We start from the raw sequence: 19,330 nt of genomic DNA, 5'->3' as shown, positions 1-19,330 counted from the left end.
TACATACAATTCTTTTTTTGAAAAGGTCTTCATTACGTGAGTTTTGGGGTGAACAGAGAAGAGAGCTGCCTGTCTTTTCTCTCTCTGCCCACTGATTCCATGTCTGTTACCACATCTTCTCTTCCTCCGAACACTCTGAGTTTGACAGGCTCAGGGGCCGCTGACAGGTGAGGAAACTGAGGCCAGATGTAAAGCCACCTCCGCCTGGTGAGGCGTGCTTGCACTGGAGCCACATCCTGGCTCTCCTGACCCGCGATCCTCTCTTGCTGCCGCCCCCCGGGCTCCTGGAGCAGCACGCTGGCCTCATGCATTGATTCTCAGGGTGGCCGAGCTGGCGGCATCTTACGAGTCCACAGAATCCAGCTGCCTCATCTGGGAGAGGAAACTGAGACGCCGAGGGGTATCTCTCGTCCAGGGCCACACAGACACTGAGTGACGGAGCCAGGATGAAAGGCAGGGCCTCTGACTTCCCGTCCAGGGCTCTCCTCCTTATAGCAGCCCGCCGACTACTGGAGCATGTCCCACGGGCTCAGCAGAGGAAAATGTGTTGACCAGGTTCACAGCTCGTTACTGCCCATGTTCCACCTGGAGGCAGAGGGCTCTGCCTGCTGCCCAAGCCCCCGTTTCTAATTCCTTGCACTTGTATTTCAAGATCAGTGAAGCCTGCAGCCAAGATTCCTCTCAGCTGCGACTCAGCACAGCAGCGGGAGCACGGCAAGGGCTGGGCTGGATGTGGTGTCAGCATTTGGACAGCGGGGCCAGGAGGGACACAGCCGGGGTGATGACAGATGTGGCTTCTCATTAGTGGGGGCCGAGAGGACGAGCATGAGCAGGAGAGGGTGCATGAGGGAAGAGGAGCTGAGGGAGAGCAGAGGGAGAGACACGGCCAGGAGACAGAAGATGACAGCTTACACGGCAGGGTCTCTAACTGCAAGGCCTTCCGAAATCCGGGGCACGTGAGGTGGGCTACAAACGAGAGGGTCAAACCTGAGAGAGTGAGTCCCACCTGGAGGCTTGACCCTGTTTTGTTCTGTTGTTCACTTGTGTTGGGTGTCGCTGCCACTGCACTGCCCACACAAGCATGACAGAGGACAAGGTGTGGACAGAGGGCCACCAGCTTGGTTTCTGGCATAGACTGAGTGGCAGCGGGGGCTCTCGGGGGCAGAGAAGGGCCGGTCTCAGTGGTCAGCCTCACAACTCGGAAGCCAACACTGGCTCTCCCACGCTCCAGCTGTGTGAGCTTGGGCCAAAGCCTTAGCATCTCTGTGGCTCAGTTTCCCATCCAAACAGGGATGATGTTTACCTTATGAGGCTGCCGTGAGGCTTAAGTAAGCTACTATGTGGAAAATACTAGAACAATGCTGGACAGGCCTGTCTGAAGGGGACGTGGAAACTTCTTTCTTGCTGATGTAAGAAATCAGACAAAATAAACCGCTTTAAGTATCCATCAGAGGCAAGAACTGGAAAGGAGCCTAAGGCATCATGCAGTCCAGGCTTGTTTGACAGATGGGAAGATGGAGGTGCAGAGAAGGGACCAGCTGTGCCAGTCTCCCAGGAACCGAGCACGGCAGTCAGAAACCACACCCAAGGCGGAGCGAGCAGGGCGCAGGCTCCTGCTTGTCTCTCTGTCTCTGTCTCTCTGCCTATCTGTCTTCCTAGCCGGCATATAGATGGCACGTGCTGCCCAGCACTGTTCTCAGGATAAATCTGAACTCACTCAATCCTCATGGTGGCCTTCTGTAATAGATACAATTCTCAGCCGTGAGGAGATTTGAGACTCAGAGGTTAAATAAGGGCACAGTGCTTGCGGAATCCAGGCGGGGGTTCAAACGCAGGCAGGCAGTCTCCAGAATCGCAATGAAAGCTTCCTCTGTGCCACGGTGCTGCTGCCTGGTGTAGCCTGCGGGGACTGTGGCCGACAGGGACACTGGTGGGACGTCCTCTCCTGGACAAGCACACGCGCTCAGCGCACGTCATGGATGTGCACACGTGTATACACACACACAGCCACACAAACACACAGGTGTGCCCACGAGCAAGCAGAGTGGACGTTCGCAGGTGCCCTCTGCCCCTTTTCTACGGCAAGGTGGGTTGGTAGTTACATACCTTTTCTCCTCGGGCTCCCTTTTCCCCTCGTTCTCCTTGGAGACCCTGGGGGAGAGGGAACGATCAGCAACACAACATCTCAGTCCCGCTTCTCTGTCCTTGAAGTCTGAGGGCCCATGGACAGGCTGCCAGGGACGGTGAGGCGCCTGCGCCCGCGCCCTCCCCCGTGGAGGCGCACTGCACGCAGCGGCCTGCTCTCCTCCCTCACAGGCTTATGCTGCTCACAGGCTGGCACACACCCGTGTCCCTGAGCTCCGCGGCCAGGGCAGGAATGTGACTGTGGTCAGTGCCCCCCCCTGAGCCGGACACCTAGGCCCTTTTACTCCACCTGCCCCAGGGAGAGGGCCACAGCCAGTCCTGCCTGCACCCGGCCTCCCTCAGGGCGTCTCCCGCCCCACGGTGAGCAGACTGGGTGTGGGCTCTCTGACAGCAGGATGTGCAAAAGCATTCCCTGCCGCGCCCCCGCCCCCACCCCCCACTCAGCCACTCTCCCTCCTTACCACGCGGTCCTTGTCCCATAGCACTCAACCCGTGACACAGCTCTGCCTCCCCCAGGGAGAACTACGGCCCCTGAGTGCAGTGCCTTCACTCCTTCAGGGGTGTCTGGAACAGGGCCTGACACGTGACGCTGTTCGCAAACACTTGCTGACTGAGTGACTCCGTGAATGACCGGATCAATCAGCGGTCAGTCAGCATCTCGGCAGGTACCGCCCACGCTGAGGTGCAGAGAGCAGAACAGCGCTGTCTGTCCTTCCCAGATGTGCAGGAGACGCGGTGAAATGCGGGGCCACCTGCACCCACTGATGGAACCACGGCCTGTCCCGGGCAGGGCAGGCCAACACAGGGGGTGCCCGGCCCCGCTGCAGACGCTGGCTGTGCCCTGCGTTACTATGGGAACGCCCCGTGTGGCCCTTCTCTGTCCTCTTCTTTCCCAGAGAACGGACCCTCGGACATTGTATGGAGACGGTCCAGGCCCACTTGTGTTCTGGGAATAACACATCCCTGAGAGGAGGGCCCAGGCCAGAGCCCGGGACGCTGTCCCAGAGGGCAGAGGGTGTGCGACCACCGGGCCTGTGGGGGAAGCTGGACTCCACGGCATTTTACCTCCGTCCAAGTATTTTGCCCAAACACACAGAGAGCAGAGAGCTTGATGCCCAAGGTAATGCAGGCTGCCTTGGTTGAAAATGACCTATGACACGGCCCCTTTCACTTGGAGATAAGCTCACGTCTTTCTTAATGAGAACCAAGAGCAGGGTTAGACACCCAAGCAGCCACTTTGCTCCTTACGTACCACACCTGTTTGTTCTTCACTTTATTCCGTGGGTACAAGGTCACTGAACATTCGTCACGTGCCTGGCACTGCTCTACAGGCTGGGAGTTAATAAAGACACCACTCCCTTCCAGAGTGATGGACTAGACAGGTCGGTAAAAATGGCTTCTTTATGTCACGTGTCAGGAACACTGGGGCATCTGGGAAAAAGGCAAATTCTTGGGCTCCACCAAAAGCAACTGATTCACAATCTGGGAACAGGGTCCTGGGAGCGTGTATTTAAACTTATTCTCCAGGAGATTCTGAAGTACCAAAACGGCGAAGTGTTTCTGGTCTAAGATGAGAGACCAACACTTCACTGCCACGTCCAAGGCAGTGGGGCCCCTGTGCTCAGAAGCAGGAGGGGGACTTATCAGAGGGCTTGGGGCCCATCCCAGGAGAAGGAAAGAACCCCTTTCAGACAAGCACCCTTACTTACAGGAGCTCCAACGTGTCCGGGAGGGCCGGGAAGTCCTGGGGGTCCATGGAATCCCTGCAGAGTGTTCACAGAAAGGTTTGGGAACGGAAAGAAAATGCAGGAGCGGGGGCAACACTCAGTAACTACCAGGCATGGGGAAGAGATCGTCTGCATCTCACCCACCACATGCTGCCACGCTGCTTGCACAGGTCTCACCAAGGGACCCACCGCCATTGCCTCTCCTTTGTTTAGAGCTTATGCCATCGCCTGCCTGGTGGAGCCAAGATTCACACCTGATCTGCTCAACTTCAAGGAAGAGCTAGCAGCGTGTTAGCTGAGCTCTAATGGGGCCAGTGTAACAATTTCCCAGACCCCGACCCCAGGCCCCTTGTCCCATCTTCTGGCCAGGAAACGTGCACAGCGTCTGATCGACACAACTGATTCGCTGCTCAGCAGGTGCACTTGGCCGTGGGGCCAGGACGGCCTGGAGCAGCCCCGACAGAGCCCAACAGAAGCCTGCAGAGCCCACAGGCGCCTCTGCCGCCCGGACCAAGAACTGCGACAGCTTTTAAGCAACTCACTTGGCAATATCTATGAAAAGTTATGAAAAAAATCAAACTGTGCATTTCCTCAGCCAAAGGTATCCCAATGTTTCTAATCTACCCTAATGAAATAAAAACGTAAGGAGAAACACACACCCACCCATACATATGCATACGTGCATGCATTTATCACTTCACTGATTTTAGTGCAAAACAAATGACAGGAGACACCACCTTCAGGGTCCACTGATGGGGAAAGGTAAATGTAAATAACAATGCATCCATATCATGGAATAGTGTGCACAGATTAAGAGAATGGCTGGTATCTATGTATCGGTGTGAAAAGATGCCTCTGATCTCTTGTTAAATGGAAGAGACAAATGGCAGAGTATGGTATGATCCAATTTTTTCTAAGAATTTTGAAACATTGTATAGGCGTGGACATACACACCTAGCATGCATGCAGTTACATGAGGAGGATAGGCAGGGATGCCTCTGGGCGGCTCCCCTACACCTAAAGCAATTGGTTTTGCATCAGGTTTGTGCACTGGGCTCAAGTGACACTTACCCGCATGCCCACCTCACCAGGCAGCCCAGGCTCTCCTGGCTCCCCCTGCAGACGAAAAAGTGCACAGTTACAACCCCGGGGCACACAGGCCCAGCAGCCCGGGCCACCCAAAGCCTCTGGGGACTTCCGTCCCTGGAACTCGGAACTCGGCACAGGTGCCAGGCCCGCCCTCCAGAACCTCCTATAAGCAGAGGCGCTGATCTCCCGCAGGTGATGTCCTCTCAAGCCCCACTTGCTCTGGCCTGGAGGTTGGAGAACCCCATTCTAGACAGAACAGTGCACAGCGGTGGGCACGACACAGGCCTTCTTCACGGAGGAGAAGTCTGGCTGCCCAGAGGGGAGTGAGAGGGGTCTGCAGATTCCTGAACTCTCCCCTAGTCCCCACCCCAGACCTCCTGTCCTGAAGTGTAACAGCTGTGGCCTTAGGAGGCCCCCACAAGTCAGCTCCCACTCTGAGGCTGGGAACCTCCAAGGGAGCAGAGAGGCGGGACACCCAGAAGCTATTTCTGAGGGGGTCCCTTGTAGAAAAGAGCACCCCTTTTCCCGCGGAGCAGGCTGACCCCCCCGAGTCGAGGTCACTTTTGTCTGGGTTTCTGGAGTGTGTTTCAGTGCAGAGGTGGAGAAGGAGTGCTGACATGAGGGACGCGGGCTGGCCGTGCAGGGTCTGGCGGACTCGTCGGGTGCCACCCCACCTCCTCGAGCTACGGACTGGGGTCTTGGGTGAATCCCTCACCGGGGACGGGAACATGGTTCCAAGTCTGGGCACTGGGGACAAGACCTCCCATGGAGAGCTGCGTGTCAGCTATGTGAGGGTATAGCTTCCAAGGACACGCAGGTGGTACCATGGCGACAGAGGCTGCTGGTGCTGTTACAACCATCAGGCTGCCCTCCAGGAACCTGGGGAGACGCTGGGGCTAACGAGCCCTGCAAACACCCCACCCTAGAGAACACGGAGCTCTGACGGGGGTCCCAGGCCCGGCACCACCTTGTGGGAAGGGCAGACAGAACAGACGTACCCGCACACCTTTGCTGCCGTCTCTCCCAGGGGGACCAGGCGGGCCCAGGGAACCCTAGGATGACAGGAAGAGCAGAGGTTAGTGCAGCAAACGGACAACACTGGAGACCACGTCCTGGAAGGCTGGGCAGTGCAGACAGTGCCCGTCAGGGGGTGGCCCGCCAACCTGTAGCCTGGGGGCCACGTGACAGAGCATAAGAAATGCAGGGTCTCAGGCTCCCCTGGGGTTCACCTCTGACCAAGACCCCCAGGTGGCCCGTATGCACCGGGCGGCAGTGGGCAGCCCGGCACACGCCCCTGCCCTGACACATACTGCGGCCACCTGGCTCCGGCTCAGAGCCACACGTGTAAAGCAGAGCGCTGGGCTGCAGCAGGCCCCCGCCCTGGACCCGGTCTCCACCCGGCTGGACTGGACGACAGTTTGGTGGGGGGTGCCCTGGGCTTTGTAGGGTATCTACCAGCAAGTCTAGATGCCAGTGGCACTCCCCAACTGTGACAACCAAAAATGTCCCCAGTTACTGCCAAATGTCCCCTGGGAGGCAAACCCACCGCCCACTTGAGAACCAAGGGGCTGGAACAGGTAATTCGTGTGTTTTAAACCTGGAGCAAACTCCACTGGAGTGAATCACATGCAGAGGCTGGAGCAGCTGTGGGATGACGGGGGCCCTGGGCCAGGCCGCTCATCTCCCTCCCCCCCAGACCTCCCGGAGAGGGCTCGGGGGCAACTTAAAAACAGGGGCCTCCGGGCCCCGAAGCTCCCATTCAGCTCCCACACCACCTGATTCAAATCAAGGATTCCTGAGACTTCCAGCAGCTTCCCCCTTCTCTGTCACTCTTCCGTGTGACATGACCAGATCAATGCCTCTTTCTGGGCTTTTCCAGCTGAGAAATGAAGATGCTGGACAGTCGGCGAAAGAGTGAACTGTTGCAGCCATAGGTAATATTTAGCAATCACCACGTGTCATCTCATTTGGTCCCCATAACAACCCTGCCAGATGGGGCTTGTTTCCTCAAAGGCATGTCAGACATTAAGTATTTCTAGTTTTTTATCTTCAGATTCAGACGTACGTGTGTATGTGTACCATAGACACATACACACATGTATTTATGTTTTACATTTCTATGAAGTGTTGTCTATGACCTCAACAGTCTAGTAAAAGTCAGTGTGATTTTGTAGAGACAGACAAACAGACAAGCCCGGCCCTGGCATCAGACAGACGTGGAGTCTGTGCCCCAGCTCTGCACCCTGAGCCGCCTCTGAAGGCTCCGTGTGTCACTTGCCTCTTGTCTAAGTGTGGACGGTGCCAGCGGCAAGGCTGCGGCGAGGTTTGGGGCACGCAGCACACACGTCTGCTGTGGGGATAGGATGTGCTTCCTGGCTGCCTGGGGGGGGGGGGGTCACAGCTGCCCCGCCCACAGTGACAGCAGGACTGGGTGGAAGCACACCGTGACCAGGGAAACGCCTCTCACACCGCGTGCCGTGCGTGGCATGCACAGTCTTACTGCCTCATAGCGATTTAACGGTGGAGACAAGGGAACTTGGCCTCACACCAAACACTGATTTGCCAGTAAGTGGTATTTGGTTCTCAGGCTTGGGGGCCAGGAGGGTCCAGTCAGCTCTAGTCCTGGACACTGGAGGAATGAGTTAGGATGGGTAGAAACTTCCAGAGCAGGTCACTCCAGGCAAGGCAGCCTGGTGGGCAGGCATCACGGACTTGGTCGGCTGAATGCCCGCTTCTGCTACCCTCACTTAGAGGAGGGTGGGCCACTTTGGGCAACTTCATCTCTGAGTCTCAGTTTCTCTCTCTGTGAAATGGGAACAATCACAGCCACTGTGCAATTCTATAAGTACTAGTCGCCTCCATGGTGCTTCATAATACGTTTCCAAAGCTGCTGTGGGTGGTCCAGTTTGATCTGTAATTAATATGTGAGGGGGTTGGGGAGGGCTGGGGTTCTTTGGTCAAACAGGCTTGTGAAATGCAGAGCTACCCTGAGTTAACAGGTTCCTTTACACTTTACAGCAGGCTTTTCTGAAGCCTTACATACGCCCGTGTTGGCGGTGCTTCTCCACAGCGACCTTGTCCCGACCTTCCCACGGGGTGTGAGGGGGGGCTGCAGTGGAACCACATACGTGTATGTGTGTGTGGGGGGGGCTCTGCTTCTCTGCGCCAAATCGGGGGCAAACTGATCCTTCATACACTTGTGTCAAGACGACGAGGCCACCATCGGCAGGGGTTCCCAAGTGTGAGGAAGGAGAGTCAGCCTGACTTGCAGAGGAAGAGGAGACCGAGAGCCTCTGGTGGGCAAGCATGCGCAGCTGGGCCCTTTGCGGGGGGCTTCCTCTTTGGTCTTCAGAGACAGTTGGCCGTGAGCCATTCATTGGGGGTGTTTCATAAGAGGAAGGGTCGTTCCTGCTAGGGGCCCAGGGTTTTCTGTGGTGGCTGTTTACTTGGGACAAGTGGGAGTCCACGGGGTGCTTTCTGCGGTCACACTGCCATCACCCTCCTTGTGAGGGTGGGCAGCTGGGGCAGACCATTTCCAGCTCGCACTTACACTCACACTTGTGTAAGGAGCCACCCCTCCCCCATTTGGCTATTTTGAAACTCAAACCATCCAGACATTGAAAGAGGTGACCGGTACAGATGGAAGTGATCTCCGGGGTCCCACACGCGGACGAAATATCAATCGGCATAGTTTCCATCAGCACCAAAAATGGCAGCAGCAGCAGTAACACCAGTGACATTAAAGCTGCTGCTGGCCGTCCATCCTCACGGTACGTGTACCACGTGCCGAGACTGAGTACTTCACGGAAGTCAGTGCATGGGACTCATCCCCACAGCAGCTGTACAACAGAGGCAACTACCATCTACACCATGTTGCACCGTGTGAAGTGAAAGCCCAGTCAGTAGTTTGTCCAGAGGTACAGCGTTTGCACGTGAAGAACATACTGGGGCCTGAGTCTGGCTCTTCATGGCCTCACTGCACTCAGCAGCGTCTGCATGCACAGCAGTCACGGGACGGCAGTCCTGCAGCTCAGTGCTTGTATCCTCAGTTCACAGGGGCTCACGGGCACAGACGGCCCATGACTCTCTCGTGGCATCAGTGGTTTACGTGGCAGGGTGAGGCCAGGGGGTGGCAGCTAGTGCCTGCGTGCCCAGCCTGGCTGGTCCCTCCCCTGAGGTCTCTGCCTGCAGCCTCAGGCCGCCCTCCCTCCCTGGGAAAGCACTGCAGCTGGTTCGTCTGCCTCACAGGGGACAGGAGGTCGGCACCGAACCAGGGTGCTGGGGGCAGCAGCGGGCTAGCTCAGCTCCCAGGAGCCCCACCTGGCTGCAAGGCCCAGGTTGTGTCCCCCGCCCCAGACTGCGCTGATCTGAGCAAAGGGCACGGCAGGGACAGCAGCCCACTGAACTCTGCTTCTCTACAATTCTAGGCAGAGCTCAAGACCGCTCCAAAGGGGGACTATCACAGAGTAAGGACTTCCTCTGGAAATGCCCCCCGACAGTACTTCCCTCCAGAGTCAACCCTATTAGGGTGGCCTGATGCAGAGTTCACCCGAGCATTCGGTTACCCAGTTAAGATGGCCGGTCCTTGAAAGGCCAGTCTGTCCTCTGGCTGCTGCCGCTGGGGACGTCCTACAGCCGAAGGAAGGGGAGGGATGTCTTGTTGGGCTCCCGCCTCAGGAATAAAGGGAGGTAGGAGCAGGGCATTGGAATTCCCAGGACCGTCTAATAAAGGTAGCCAGGAAGGAGCCCAGAGACAATGCAGAGGGAAGCCCAGAGAGTTCCAGAACCTTCCCTCTGCCCACAGTTGTCACATGTCCAGCTTTGCTGGCACTTTCTCGCAGAAGCCCAACAAGTCACTGGATCTGCCTCATTCACAAGACTGCTGCTCTGTGAGGAGAAAAGTCAGGACTTCATCACCTCCATCTCACCACTGCCCGCTGGGCAAAGGACCCACAGTGCTCTGTGTACCTCGGTCCTTTCTTGAGCCCTGCGGGCTTATGGGGGAAGACAGTAGGGAGACCCTCCTCCTTGAAAATTCGCCATAGGGGTTTGAAACACCCAGGAACAAAGGGAACACCAGGGTGTTGGAAAAACAATGGTCTCAAAAACCAACAGACTGCAGCCTCAAATCCTGCCACCAATGCTTGGCCCTCAGGCTTTGGCCAAGTGAGTGACACGCTCCGAGTGTCAGTGTCATCTGTACACAGGGACGGTAAGCCTGCCTGCAGGACCGGGGCTTCCAGGACATGGGCGGCTGGGCAAACTGGCTTTAGATGGCCGAGGTCACAACTCCAGCCACGTCCCCTGTGTTAAGGGAGGGGGCTGTCTGCTGTGTATTCTAGCACACTGACTAGCGGCCTCCGGAGAGGTGGAATGCTTTCTCTGTCTGAGAGGGTAACACCTGTGTGACTCTGATTGTACACGGTTAGGGTGACCACGCCAGAACTGCAGACAGACACAATCTGGGAAATGTCCCATTCGAGTCATCCTGAGACCCTCACATTTCATTAGACGGGCTCTTATGAAAATTGTGACCCCCCCAAAAGTCAACCTGACCTACACAGCTCATGTTTTAATATCACCTCATTTTCATATCACAGGCCACCACCCTGCTGCAGTGACACGCCCTCCAAAACCCTCCGGTTGTGCTGACCATCTGCTGTCTGTGGTAGCTTTGAAAAAAGGAAGGTAGAGCCCCAGGCAGCCATCATGTCCCATCAGGAAGTCACTCAACTCTCCGTGCCTCAGTTTCATCATTTGTAAAACAAGTTTGTGCAGCTTTCTGGTGAGAAAATGGATGTGGACATGATTTGTAGAGTAAAAAATAGTATTAACATTCCAGTGGTTTGTATTCTATTGAGAACGAAGAACACTTTCTCATGTCTGCTGGGTGGGTCAATGAAAAGTGAGGAAAAGATTGGCGGATGCCCTGGAAATGGGGAGATGAGGCACAGGAGATTTTTAAAGGGAATATGTGCAGCTCAGGACCCACAATCAAGTACGGAAAGAAAAGAAAGGCAGGAAATGAAAGGAGGGGAGGAAGGAAGAGGGAAAGAGGTGTGCGCAAGCGTGAGTCCCGGCTGACAGCAGCACTGAGAAAACACTAGGACTGTTATTATCCTCAGATGCTCTTCAGGTCATTTTGGATGAACTGAAGAAAGGAAAGGACCCCTCCAGCTCTAAGCCAGCCCACCTGGACACGCTCTCTCACAACACCCTCCAGGCTTCCTGAAATTCTGGGGGTGACAGATATCCTCCTCAGGGGACAGAGAGCTCTGCCATCTCACAGCTGGTGACTGCCCCTGGGGATAAGACCTCACTGATGCGGAGGGCGCAGAAGACGTCATTCGGTGGATAAAAATGGAACAGCAGGCTGGTGTAATGGTAATGACACTTAACATCTATGAGCACTTTTTACAAATATAACTCATTTATTTTCATTAGCTCATTTCATCAGTGCAGCAACCCTCTGAGGCAACTACGATTACAGCCGCCAATTTATAGATGAGCAAAGCAGGGGTTCTAGGGGTGCAGTCACCGCCAAGTGTCACACAGCTGCAAAGCGCCTAAGCAGGGGTTGGACCCAGCCAGTCTGAGTTTAGGGTCCACGCCCTTAGCCTCCCCTGCCTTCCTAGCCCAGCTGGCCAGAAGTCCAGCATTGGCCCTCCCCATAAATGAACTCAGCCCTGGGTCCTGTGACTGGTCCCTTAGACTTGGCAAGTGCTGGCGTGTCACATGGAGCTGGGGAAACGTGCAGAGTTTCCTATTCCCACTCTGCCTGGGGCTGTGAACTCAACTTCTCCAGCGTGTCCTTCAGCACCACGGACAGGGTCTGCGGCGCCTTTATTTGCACTCTCAGCATTTTGCCCCCAACCAACAAGCCTGTTTGAGGGTGCAGAAGAGCTAAACCTATTTTACCCTAAACCCTTTAATTATGGTAAAAATAGAAGGCCCTCAACCACAGTTATCCAACTCGATGACCATGAATAATGCACATTAACGCACAGGCTAAGAATAGGAGATGGGGGTGCTGATTAAGCCAGCCGTGAGCAGAAAGAAAGGGAGGGACCCAGAGCTGCAGGCAAAGGACATAAACTCATCTTAGAAATTCCACACATACAAACTCACACACACACAGAACTTGTATTTCATGGCTCAGATGTTCTACAGTGCAGTCCTTATATAAAATAAGGTGATTCCCACAGGAATGTGGTTTTTGAGGGTCAAGGGTTCCCAGATATGAGCACTACTTTGGGGAATGGGCAAGAAACTGGCACTGGCCAGTGCAGTACCTGTGAGTGGGGCTCTAGAGTCAGACAGACAGACACAGCCTCTGCCCCACTCCCCCACGGTGACCTTGTGTGACCTTGGACATGCACCAGACTCCTTGAAGGGGCTGCGGGAGACTGATACTCATAAACTGAGCAGCCTGGTACATATCTAGAGGTCAGTAACAGGCTGACATTGTGATTTTTTCCCACTGCATGGCACCTTCTTTGAGACAAGGTCACTGGACCATTCCACATAAAATCACCAAGTGTTGGCCATTGAATTCTGATGGCTGCTATCGCTAATGTCCCCATCCTACCCTTTCAAAGAATCGGGGAAATAACAGAGTGCCCCCTCTGCCTTGCCATGACACATATTTCCCCTATGCCAGAGACCCCCGATACATAGGAGCTTCGTATGGTTCCTGCAGCCCTCCCTTGGTCACTGCTCTGAAAAGGAGTCACCGAGAAGGACACCCACATGCAGCAGAGCCCTCTCTTCATTCCCCACCCACCTCGCAGTCCAATCCTAGCGCCACGAAACCTTCTCATAATTTGAAACAGAGCCCCCACCCCCTCCACACACACACCTTTGAACGATACCAAAGAGAGAACTAGCTGGGGGGGGGGGTACCTGTGCTTCCTCACAGGGGACGGCACAGGGTGTTTCTGTCTCCTTGGCATTGGAGCGGTGTCACTATGAGAGCAGATCTGACTGTCCCGTGCAGTGGCCCCAGGCACTGCGGTGGCTGCGTCATAGAGAGGACCTGCGGTGGCTCAGATGGGGACTGAGCAGAGCACGGCGGAGCGGGATCCTCACTTCTATGACACGTACCACCGGCTCTGTCCTATGAGCTACGCAGTGGCCAGTGATCTTTTTTTCTAGACTTCAGCATCCCCTAACCCCACCCACCTTTCCTCTCAGGTGCACATGGCTGATTTGATCACGGTCCAAAGTTCATGACCCTTGTTTGGCCATCCCTCTCCAGCCCTCTAGCCTAGCCCTAGATGGATGGTTGGTATGACTCTAAACAAGCCAGAGCTTATTAGAAACCACTTTGTCCCCTTCCTACAGCTCCTTACAATGAAAACATCAATGTGCGGGGGTGTTTCCCTACGTCTCAGTGGCCTTGTCCATGAAATGGGGGTAACGGTGCTTCCCAGCTGCACTCCTGGGAGGAGTGAATAAGAAAGGGCCCAGGGAACCTGCTCCGTGCTTGATTCCTCAATGGTTAGAAGGCCCGAAGCACCTCTCGGATTTTAACAGGCAGAGGGGAGGGTGGATGTGCAAGGGGAGGAACCAAGGACGGGGAGGCGGGAAAATGGACCCAGAGTTGGCAGGAGACACATTGGGGGGGTCACTTGGGGCCCCATCGCAGCAGATGGGGAGTGCCCTCTAAACACACAGGACTTCATCTGCAGAGGGACACGTGGTGGTTGAGCAGGGTTCACAGGGAAAGAACAGCACCATTTTAAAATCAAACACGAATTTACATACTTGTATGTTTGAAAAGGGACAGTGTGCTTAAGCCAAAGGAAGACACGTGAAGGTGAGGAATTCTAGGTGCCCACTGTCCCTTTTTGGCAGGTGGGTCCCTGTCATGCGGGGTATCATGCGGGGTCTCTGCTCCTGCTCCCCGCATAAGAATGCAGGATATGGTGAGGCCCAAAAAGAACACAAACAGAGCTATAGGTAGGGTAGTCACACCGCTATATTCTCGCTGGTGGCTGGGCCAGAGATACAGGAAGCCTGCCCCACACAACGTGCAATCGTCGTTTGCTTCTCTGCCAACCACCCCACTTGCTAACTGCAATTTGCACTTGCCAGCATAGCCCCGGCAGTTATATTAATGGCTAATGGCTAACTGGTAACAGCTGATGGCCAACTAGTCACAGCTGATGGCCATCTACTACCCGAGCCAGCACTTTTCCACGTGAGGCCGAGAGCCTGGAAACTACACTCCTGGCTCAGTCCCCACAGGCCCCAATGCCCCGCTAGCTGGCAGCCTTTCCTGAGAGGCGGATGCTGTAGGGTCAACAGCCATGACGGGGAGAAGCCTGCTTTGTCCAACTGCAAATCATCAGAGAACAGGAAGCCCTGGGCTCCTGGGGGCTTGGAATAACCAGGTGCAGAGTCGGCTTTTCTCAGACCTGGGGGCCAGAGCGCCTCAGCTGCCTGCTGTCACCTGGCTTCCTCACGGCGCTCCTTACTGTGACTCTGCTAGCCGTGGCCTCTCTTTCCTCCATTTCCAATGGGCACCTGAATTGTTCAGTGTCACGGTGAGCCCACCCACCGGGACTCCCCCTGATGCCTGTGGACACTCAGGTGCCAGCCCGCCCGTGGCTCTCACAGCCTCTTCAGGACTCTCAGTGGAAGTTTCCAGGAAGTCAGAGCAGCCTTGGCTACTTGTCTGGCTCAGATTCCTCTTTCACCACACCTGTCCTGTCAGGTTCATGGTCACAGTGGAAACTGAAGAAAACCATAAACGACAAGCCACCGACGTCTGTGTGACCTAAAATTCCATCTGCTCCTGAGTCGACCAACCCAGTAAAATTCAGCTGAGTTTCTTATTTGCCCACTATTTTTTCTGGTGCACCACGCTATGAAATCTGAGCACAAAATCCATAGGAAGTTTTATTTATTGCCATATGGATTTCTGTGAAAATGCTTAAGGAAGGGTTTTTTGGTGGTGGTTGTTTGGAGATTTTTTTCCCCTCTCGCAAACGCTGAGTAATGAATTGCTGCCCAAAGCATGGCTCTACGGGACACTTTGCCCCAATTCCATCTGCTGTGGGTCTCTAGGGCCCTTGCCGTCCATACATTGCGGGCCAGACTAAAGCCCTCTCCCTCCTCTGCCTGATTACTCTCCAGCCAGAGAACCTGAGCACCTGCCCTGCCCCCCTGGTCTAGGCCAGACGCTGCCCGAACGCCTCCTACGTCCACACCAGCTCCAAGGGCAATGGTAACACCCGCTGCTGCTATGGAAGAAAACAAAGACCCCCGGCAGGAAAGGTACTGCTTCCTGTAGCTGAGCCACTGGAGGAGCTGGCGTAGGGGACCCTTGACTGGCCTGGCAATGTCACTTCCAAGGATCCATTTCGGGCTGACTTCTGAGTGTCTTTTTCACTCTCCCCGTGCCAACGCATTTCGTGGCAGCAGAATAGCAGGGATTTCCAGGTGTCCGTCCTGCCAGCCTCAGGCCCAGGGGAAGGAGCACGTCTATAGACGTCCAATCCAAAGCACCAAGCGCCTCTGGTCTGAACTGCATGTGCCTGAGTCGATCATGTGCTCAGGGAGCCCAGTGCCCGGATGGCTGCGACGTGATTCGCACTCGTGCTTTCTCCAGCCACCACTTACCAGGTGCCTTGCTAAGTTCCATCCATGGACACAGTCAGGTCACCCTTACAAGAGTGTCTTATTGTTTCTATGACCTTCAGTGTACAGGAGAGGAAACTGAGGCACCAATAATTGTAATGACCTTTCCAAAGTTACATGGCAGGACAGGCAGTGCCAGATTCTCAAAGCCTGGCCCTGAGCCACTGCCATGTTCTGCCATCGGGACCCCAGTTGTCACCACCCAGTACTGAGCAAATCCCCACACTGGGAGAAAGGGCTCTTCCCTCCAAAATCATACTGATTAAGGATTTCACCCCTACTATCTGTGCGTATACTATATTTAAATGGATGGTCATTATGTTAAGAGCCAGTCTTTGGTTAGATGTTTACTGATGTACTCATGTAGCACCATGCAGAGCAATTAACAAGACATATAAAACATCCGAAATCCCCCTCCCCGGTGCGTAGGCCGTGTTCACTGCACACGCGTCTTGCATGTGAGCACATGGGCCTTCTACTCTGGTTTCAAGTGCACTGGGGTATGTGCACATCTCCACAGCATAAGGTCTTTGCAATGTTCGCTTGTGTCCATCGGCTTGGTTTAATGCAATTTTCCATCAGGTTGCTCCCATGTTTTGCTGCGGTTGTATTTGTAAAGGGTACTTATAAAGAACAAAGTCAGCTTATGGTCATTTTCTTTCTGTTTTTCCCTTCAGAGGAGCTGTGCTTATGCTAATTCCCTAGATGTGCTTTGGTTCCGTTTCCTAAACAGCTCCCAGCAGTACAACCCCAAGCATCCTAGGAACCCCTCACAGTGCCTTACTGGTGTCACTGTTGTCTGCCTCCGTCCCCAACACCAGGTGGCCTAGGTAGGGTCACCTGACAGTGTCGTCGCCCTCTGCATGTGTAACAGCACGGGGACAGAGGTGGCACAACCTGACTCGCTCAAGGACCAGTATGAAGAATCACACTCCTAAAAGATAACCTCATGACCAGAATTGTGTGCATGTCTCCTCTCCTGAACAGGTGAATAGGCCCCTGGAGGGGGGTCCAACCCAGGCTCTACAGCTCTGAGAACCCACCACTCTCCCACACGCGAGGTCTGTAAACACCATCTATCTAAGAATCACGTGTCACTCTTACGGATGTTAGCAATAGCTTCTAGCAACAAAAGGAAAGGAATAGAAACAAGGAACAGTTTTTTATGTGCACCCACCGTGTGCCAGGGACAAAGCCAGGTGCTGGCACGGCATTATCAGCGTCCTGTAATCCCCACCACAGCCCTCGGGGGTGGGCGCCAGCGGCCAAACTTTACAGATGAGGGAGCTGCGGCCCCGAGAGACACTGAGCAAAGGTCACCCAGCCACTGCAGACCTGGGATCCAAACCGCTTCCACCCAAGTCCCCCACGTGTGCTTTCTGTCCACCACCTGAGCTCGCGTTGGAGCAACACCGAGGCGCCCTTTGCCCTCCGATCTTCCAGACGCCACGAAAGAAGGCCAACACCAGGCCCGCGGGCAGAGCGCTGCCAACGCCAGGCCCGTGGGCAGGAGGCCTGCAGAGCAAACCTGGAGCGCACGCTCTGGCTTCCTGACACCAGAGGGCGCTGTGGGTCCAGGAAGGGGGCGACTCTCAGGTTCCTCCCGGGAAGGCTCCGGTTCCCGGGGGCAGAAGAACCCTCAAGGTGCACAAGGAAGCTCACCGGAAACTGCCTGCTGTGGCCTCGTTTTTTGTTATTTCTAATTCCTTTTCTATTTGGGGGGGGCTCTCCAGTAGATTCTGCAGACCGCGTTTCCATGGACGATCACTCACCCGGCGCCCACCCAACACAACCTGCACCCACCTCCTCACTGTGCTTATTAATTTTCTCATCATGGAAGAGCCGAGCGCAGGAGGGGCACGGAGGTCCTCACGCCTCCCTGCTGTCTCGGATTCGACCCAAACTGCTCCCAACCAGCCCAGAGCACTGGCCATGTGCCCTCACCATCCCTACCAGACAGCACAGAAAATGATGACAGAGCAAAAAGAGCAGGGTCACCAGTGCTCGGGGGCCGGCTGATCAGGTGCCAGCCACACTGTCCAACCCTTTCTCCCTGGACCTCCCAGCAACCTCGTAGTCGGAACTGTTACTACCCAGCCCCCCCCCCGTTTACGGAAAAGGAAACAGGCTCAGAGCAGCCCAAGGACAGACACACGGTTCATATGCGGTGGACCCACATTTGAAGCTGCTCGACTTCAGTCTGTGATCCCGCTACTGAATCGAGCTGGTCTCGGTCCTGGAGGATGGAGGGCTGCAAACCATCGTATTGGATGCCAGTGTCTCTCGGACACTTTGAAGGAAGGTCCAAAAGGCTGTCTTTCCTTTCTATTTCAGCCTGATTTCATATATGTAAAATCGAGGGAGATTTGCCCCCAAAACCCCGTGGTGAATATGGGGTGGGAGGGGTACCAGAGAGGAGGGTAGCTTCCAAAATGAGGGGCAGCCCAGGAACATGGCACCATGCACTTTTGAGCATTTGATGGGGGGCCCAGGAGAGGCGGCGCTGGGGTCTGGCAGAGTCAGGAGGCCAAGTTCTCCTGCAGATTTTTAGCTGTGTGACCTTGGGCCACTCACTCACCTTCTCTGAGCTTCAGTTTCCTCAGCTGCTGGGGAAGGGGGTGATTCAATCAGCCCTCCAGCTTTCATTCATTTTAGTAATAGCCAGTGATTGTGTTCCCTAACCTGTGTGACCTTGAGCAGGTCACTTGACCTCTAAGCTATGTTCTCCTCATCTGTGAAGTGGGCACAGCACTACCTCCCCCTGAAATGTCTCAGTGAGACATAAAGTGTGTCTTGCACAGAGTCTGCTCCCCACAGAGGCTGATGCACATCATCACAGTGGTTAATCACAACACCGAAAAGATAAAACTAAAAACAAAACTAAAAACAAAACATAGCCAGAATCAGAGCAATCTGACGCCTGGAGCCATAGGCTGCAGTCCCTCCACCCCCTGCCCTCTGCGATTATATCGGAGAGACTATCGTAGCACAGAAGCCGGCCTGTAAAGCCCTCCACGTGCTTAGTCACCAGTGGCCTTCTGCCCTGTTAGGACTGTCCGTCCCCTTGACCCACCTGGCCTCGCCTCATGCTCGGGAGGAAAGCAGAACCCCGTTTGGGATGAGGTCCCGTGGGCTCAGGCTGGGGGTGGGCTCATTACCAAATCTCCACGCTGTGCCTGCAGGGCCGCTATGCATCACCTCATCCCACCCCCTCGTTTTTACACATGGGGAAGCAGCGGCTCAGAGAGGGAGGTGACTCACCCCAAATCACACAGCTACTACGTGGCAGAATCTAGACTTTGCTAAAAACACCCAACTACAGAGAGAGTCAACTGAGGACAGAGCTGAAAGGGCCTGGTCAGCTGGCACGTCTCTCCTGCCAACACTGCACATGGAGAGGGGATGCAATCATGACCCTGCAGCTTTAGGTCCTGAGTGCGGCTGCAGGTGGGCTCCGGGCATCAGGGGAATCATGGGGCCTGTCCTGAGCTCGACTACAACGGAGGGAGGCAGACACGTGCTGCTGCTCACGGGAGAAGGCAGCCTGTCCCTTCCTGCCTGGTGACATCAGCACGTCGGTCAGAGGACAGGCTGGCAGTCCCACAAGCACTGCCCAGACCGGCCTCAGGGCTCCGGCAGCCCCAGTCCTGACACCCAGGGACACCTCGGGGACCTGGGAAGGCCTCTGCTCTGGTTCTGGGCCCCCAGGAACCGGGCCGGCTACA

At 55.2% G+C, this 19,330-nt stretch overlaps 1 protein-coding gene across 2 annotated transcripts in view; it reads right to left on the bottom strand.

Moving 5' to 3' along the window:
• Nucleotides 1-19,330, bottom strand: part of COL22A1 (collagen type XXII alpha 1 chain) — a 207,477-nt gene that overhangs the window by 114,529 nt on the left and 73,618 nt on the right. For both annotated transcript variants that reach the window (XM_081070224.1, XM_081070223.1), the window contains 4 exons: nt 5,960-6,013; nt 4,944-4,988; nt 3,855-3,908; nt 2,107-2,151 (listed from right to left, as the gene is read on the bottom strand). In XM_081070224.1, the coding sequence (XP_080926350.1) occupies nt 2,107-2,151; nt 3,855-3,908; nt 4,944-4,988; nt 5,960-6,013 (198 nt within the window). The remainder of the gene's footprint in view (nt 1-2,106; nt 2,152-3,854; nt 3,909-4,943; nt 4,989-5,959; nt 6,014-19,330) is intronic.

The sequence above is a fragment of the Rhinolophus hipposideros genome (assembly GCF_964194185.1).
Source record: "Rhinolophus hipposideros genome assembly, chromosome: 13".
Lineage (NCBI taxonomy): Eukaryota > Metazoa > Chordata > Mammalia > Chiroptera > Rhinolophidae > Rhinolophus > Rhinolophus hipposideros.
Note: the sequence above shows the minus strand (reverse complement) of the source record. Positions and strands in the feature narration are given on the sequence as shown.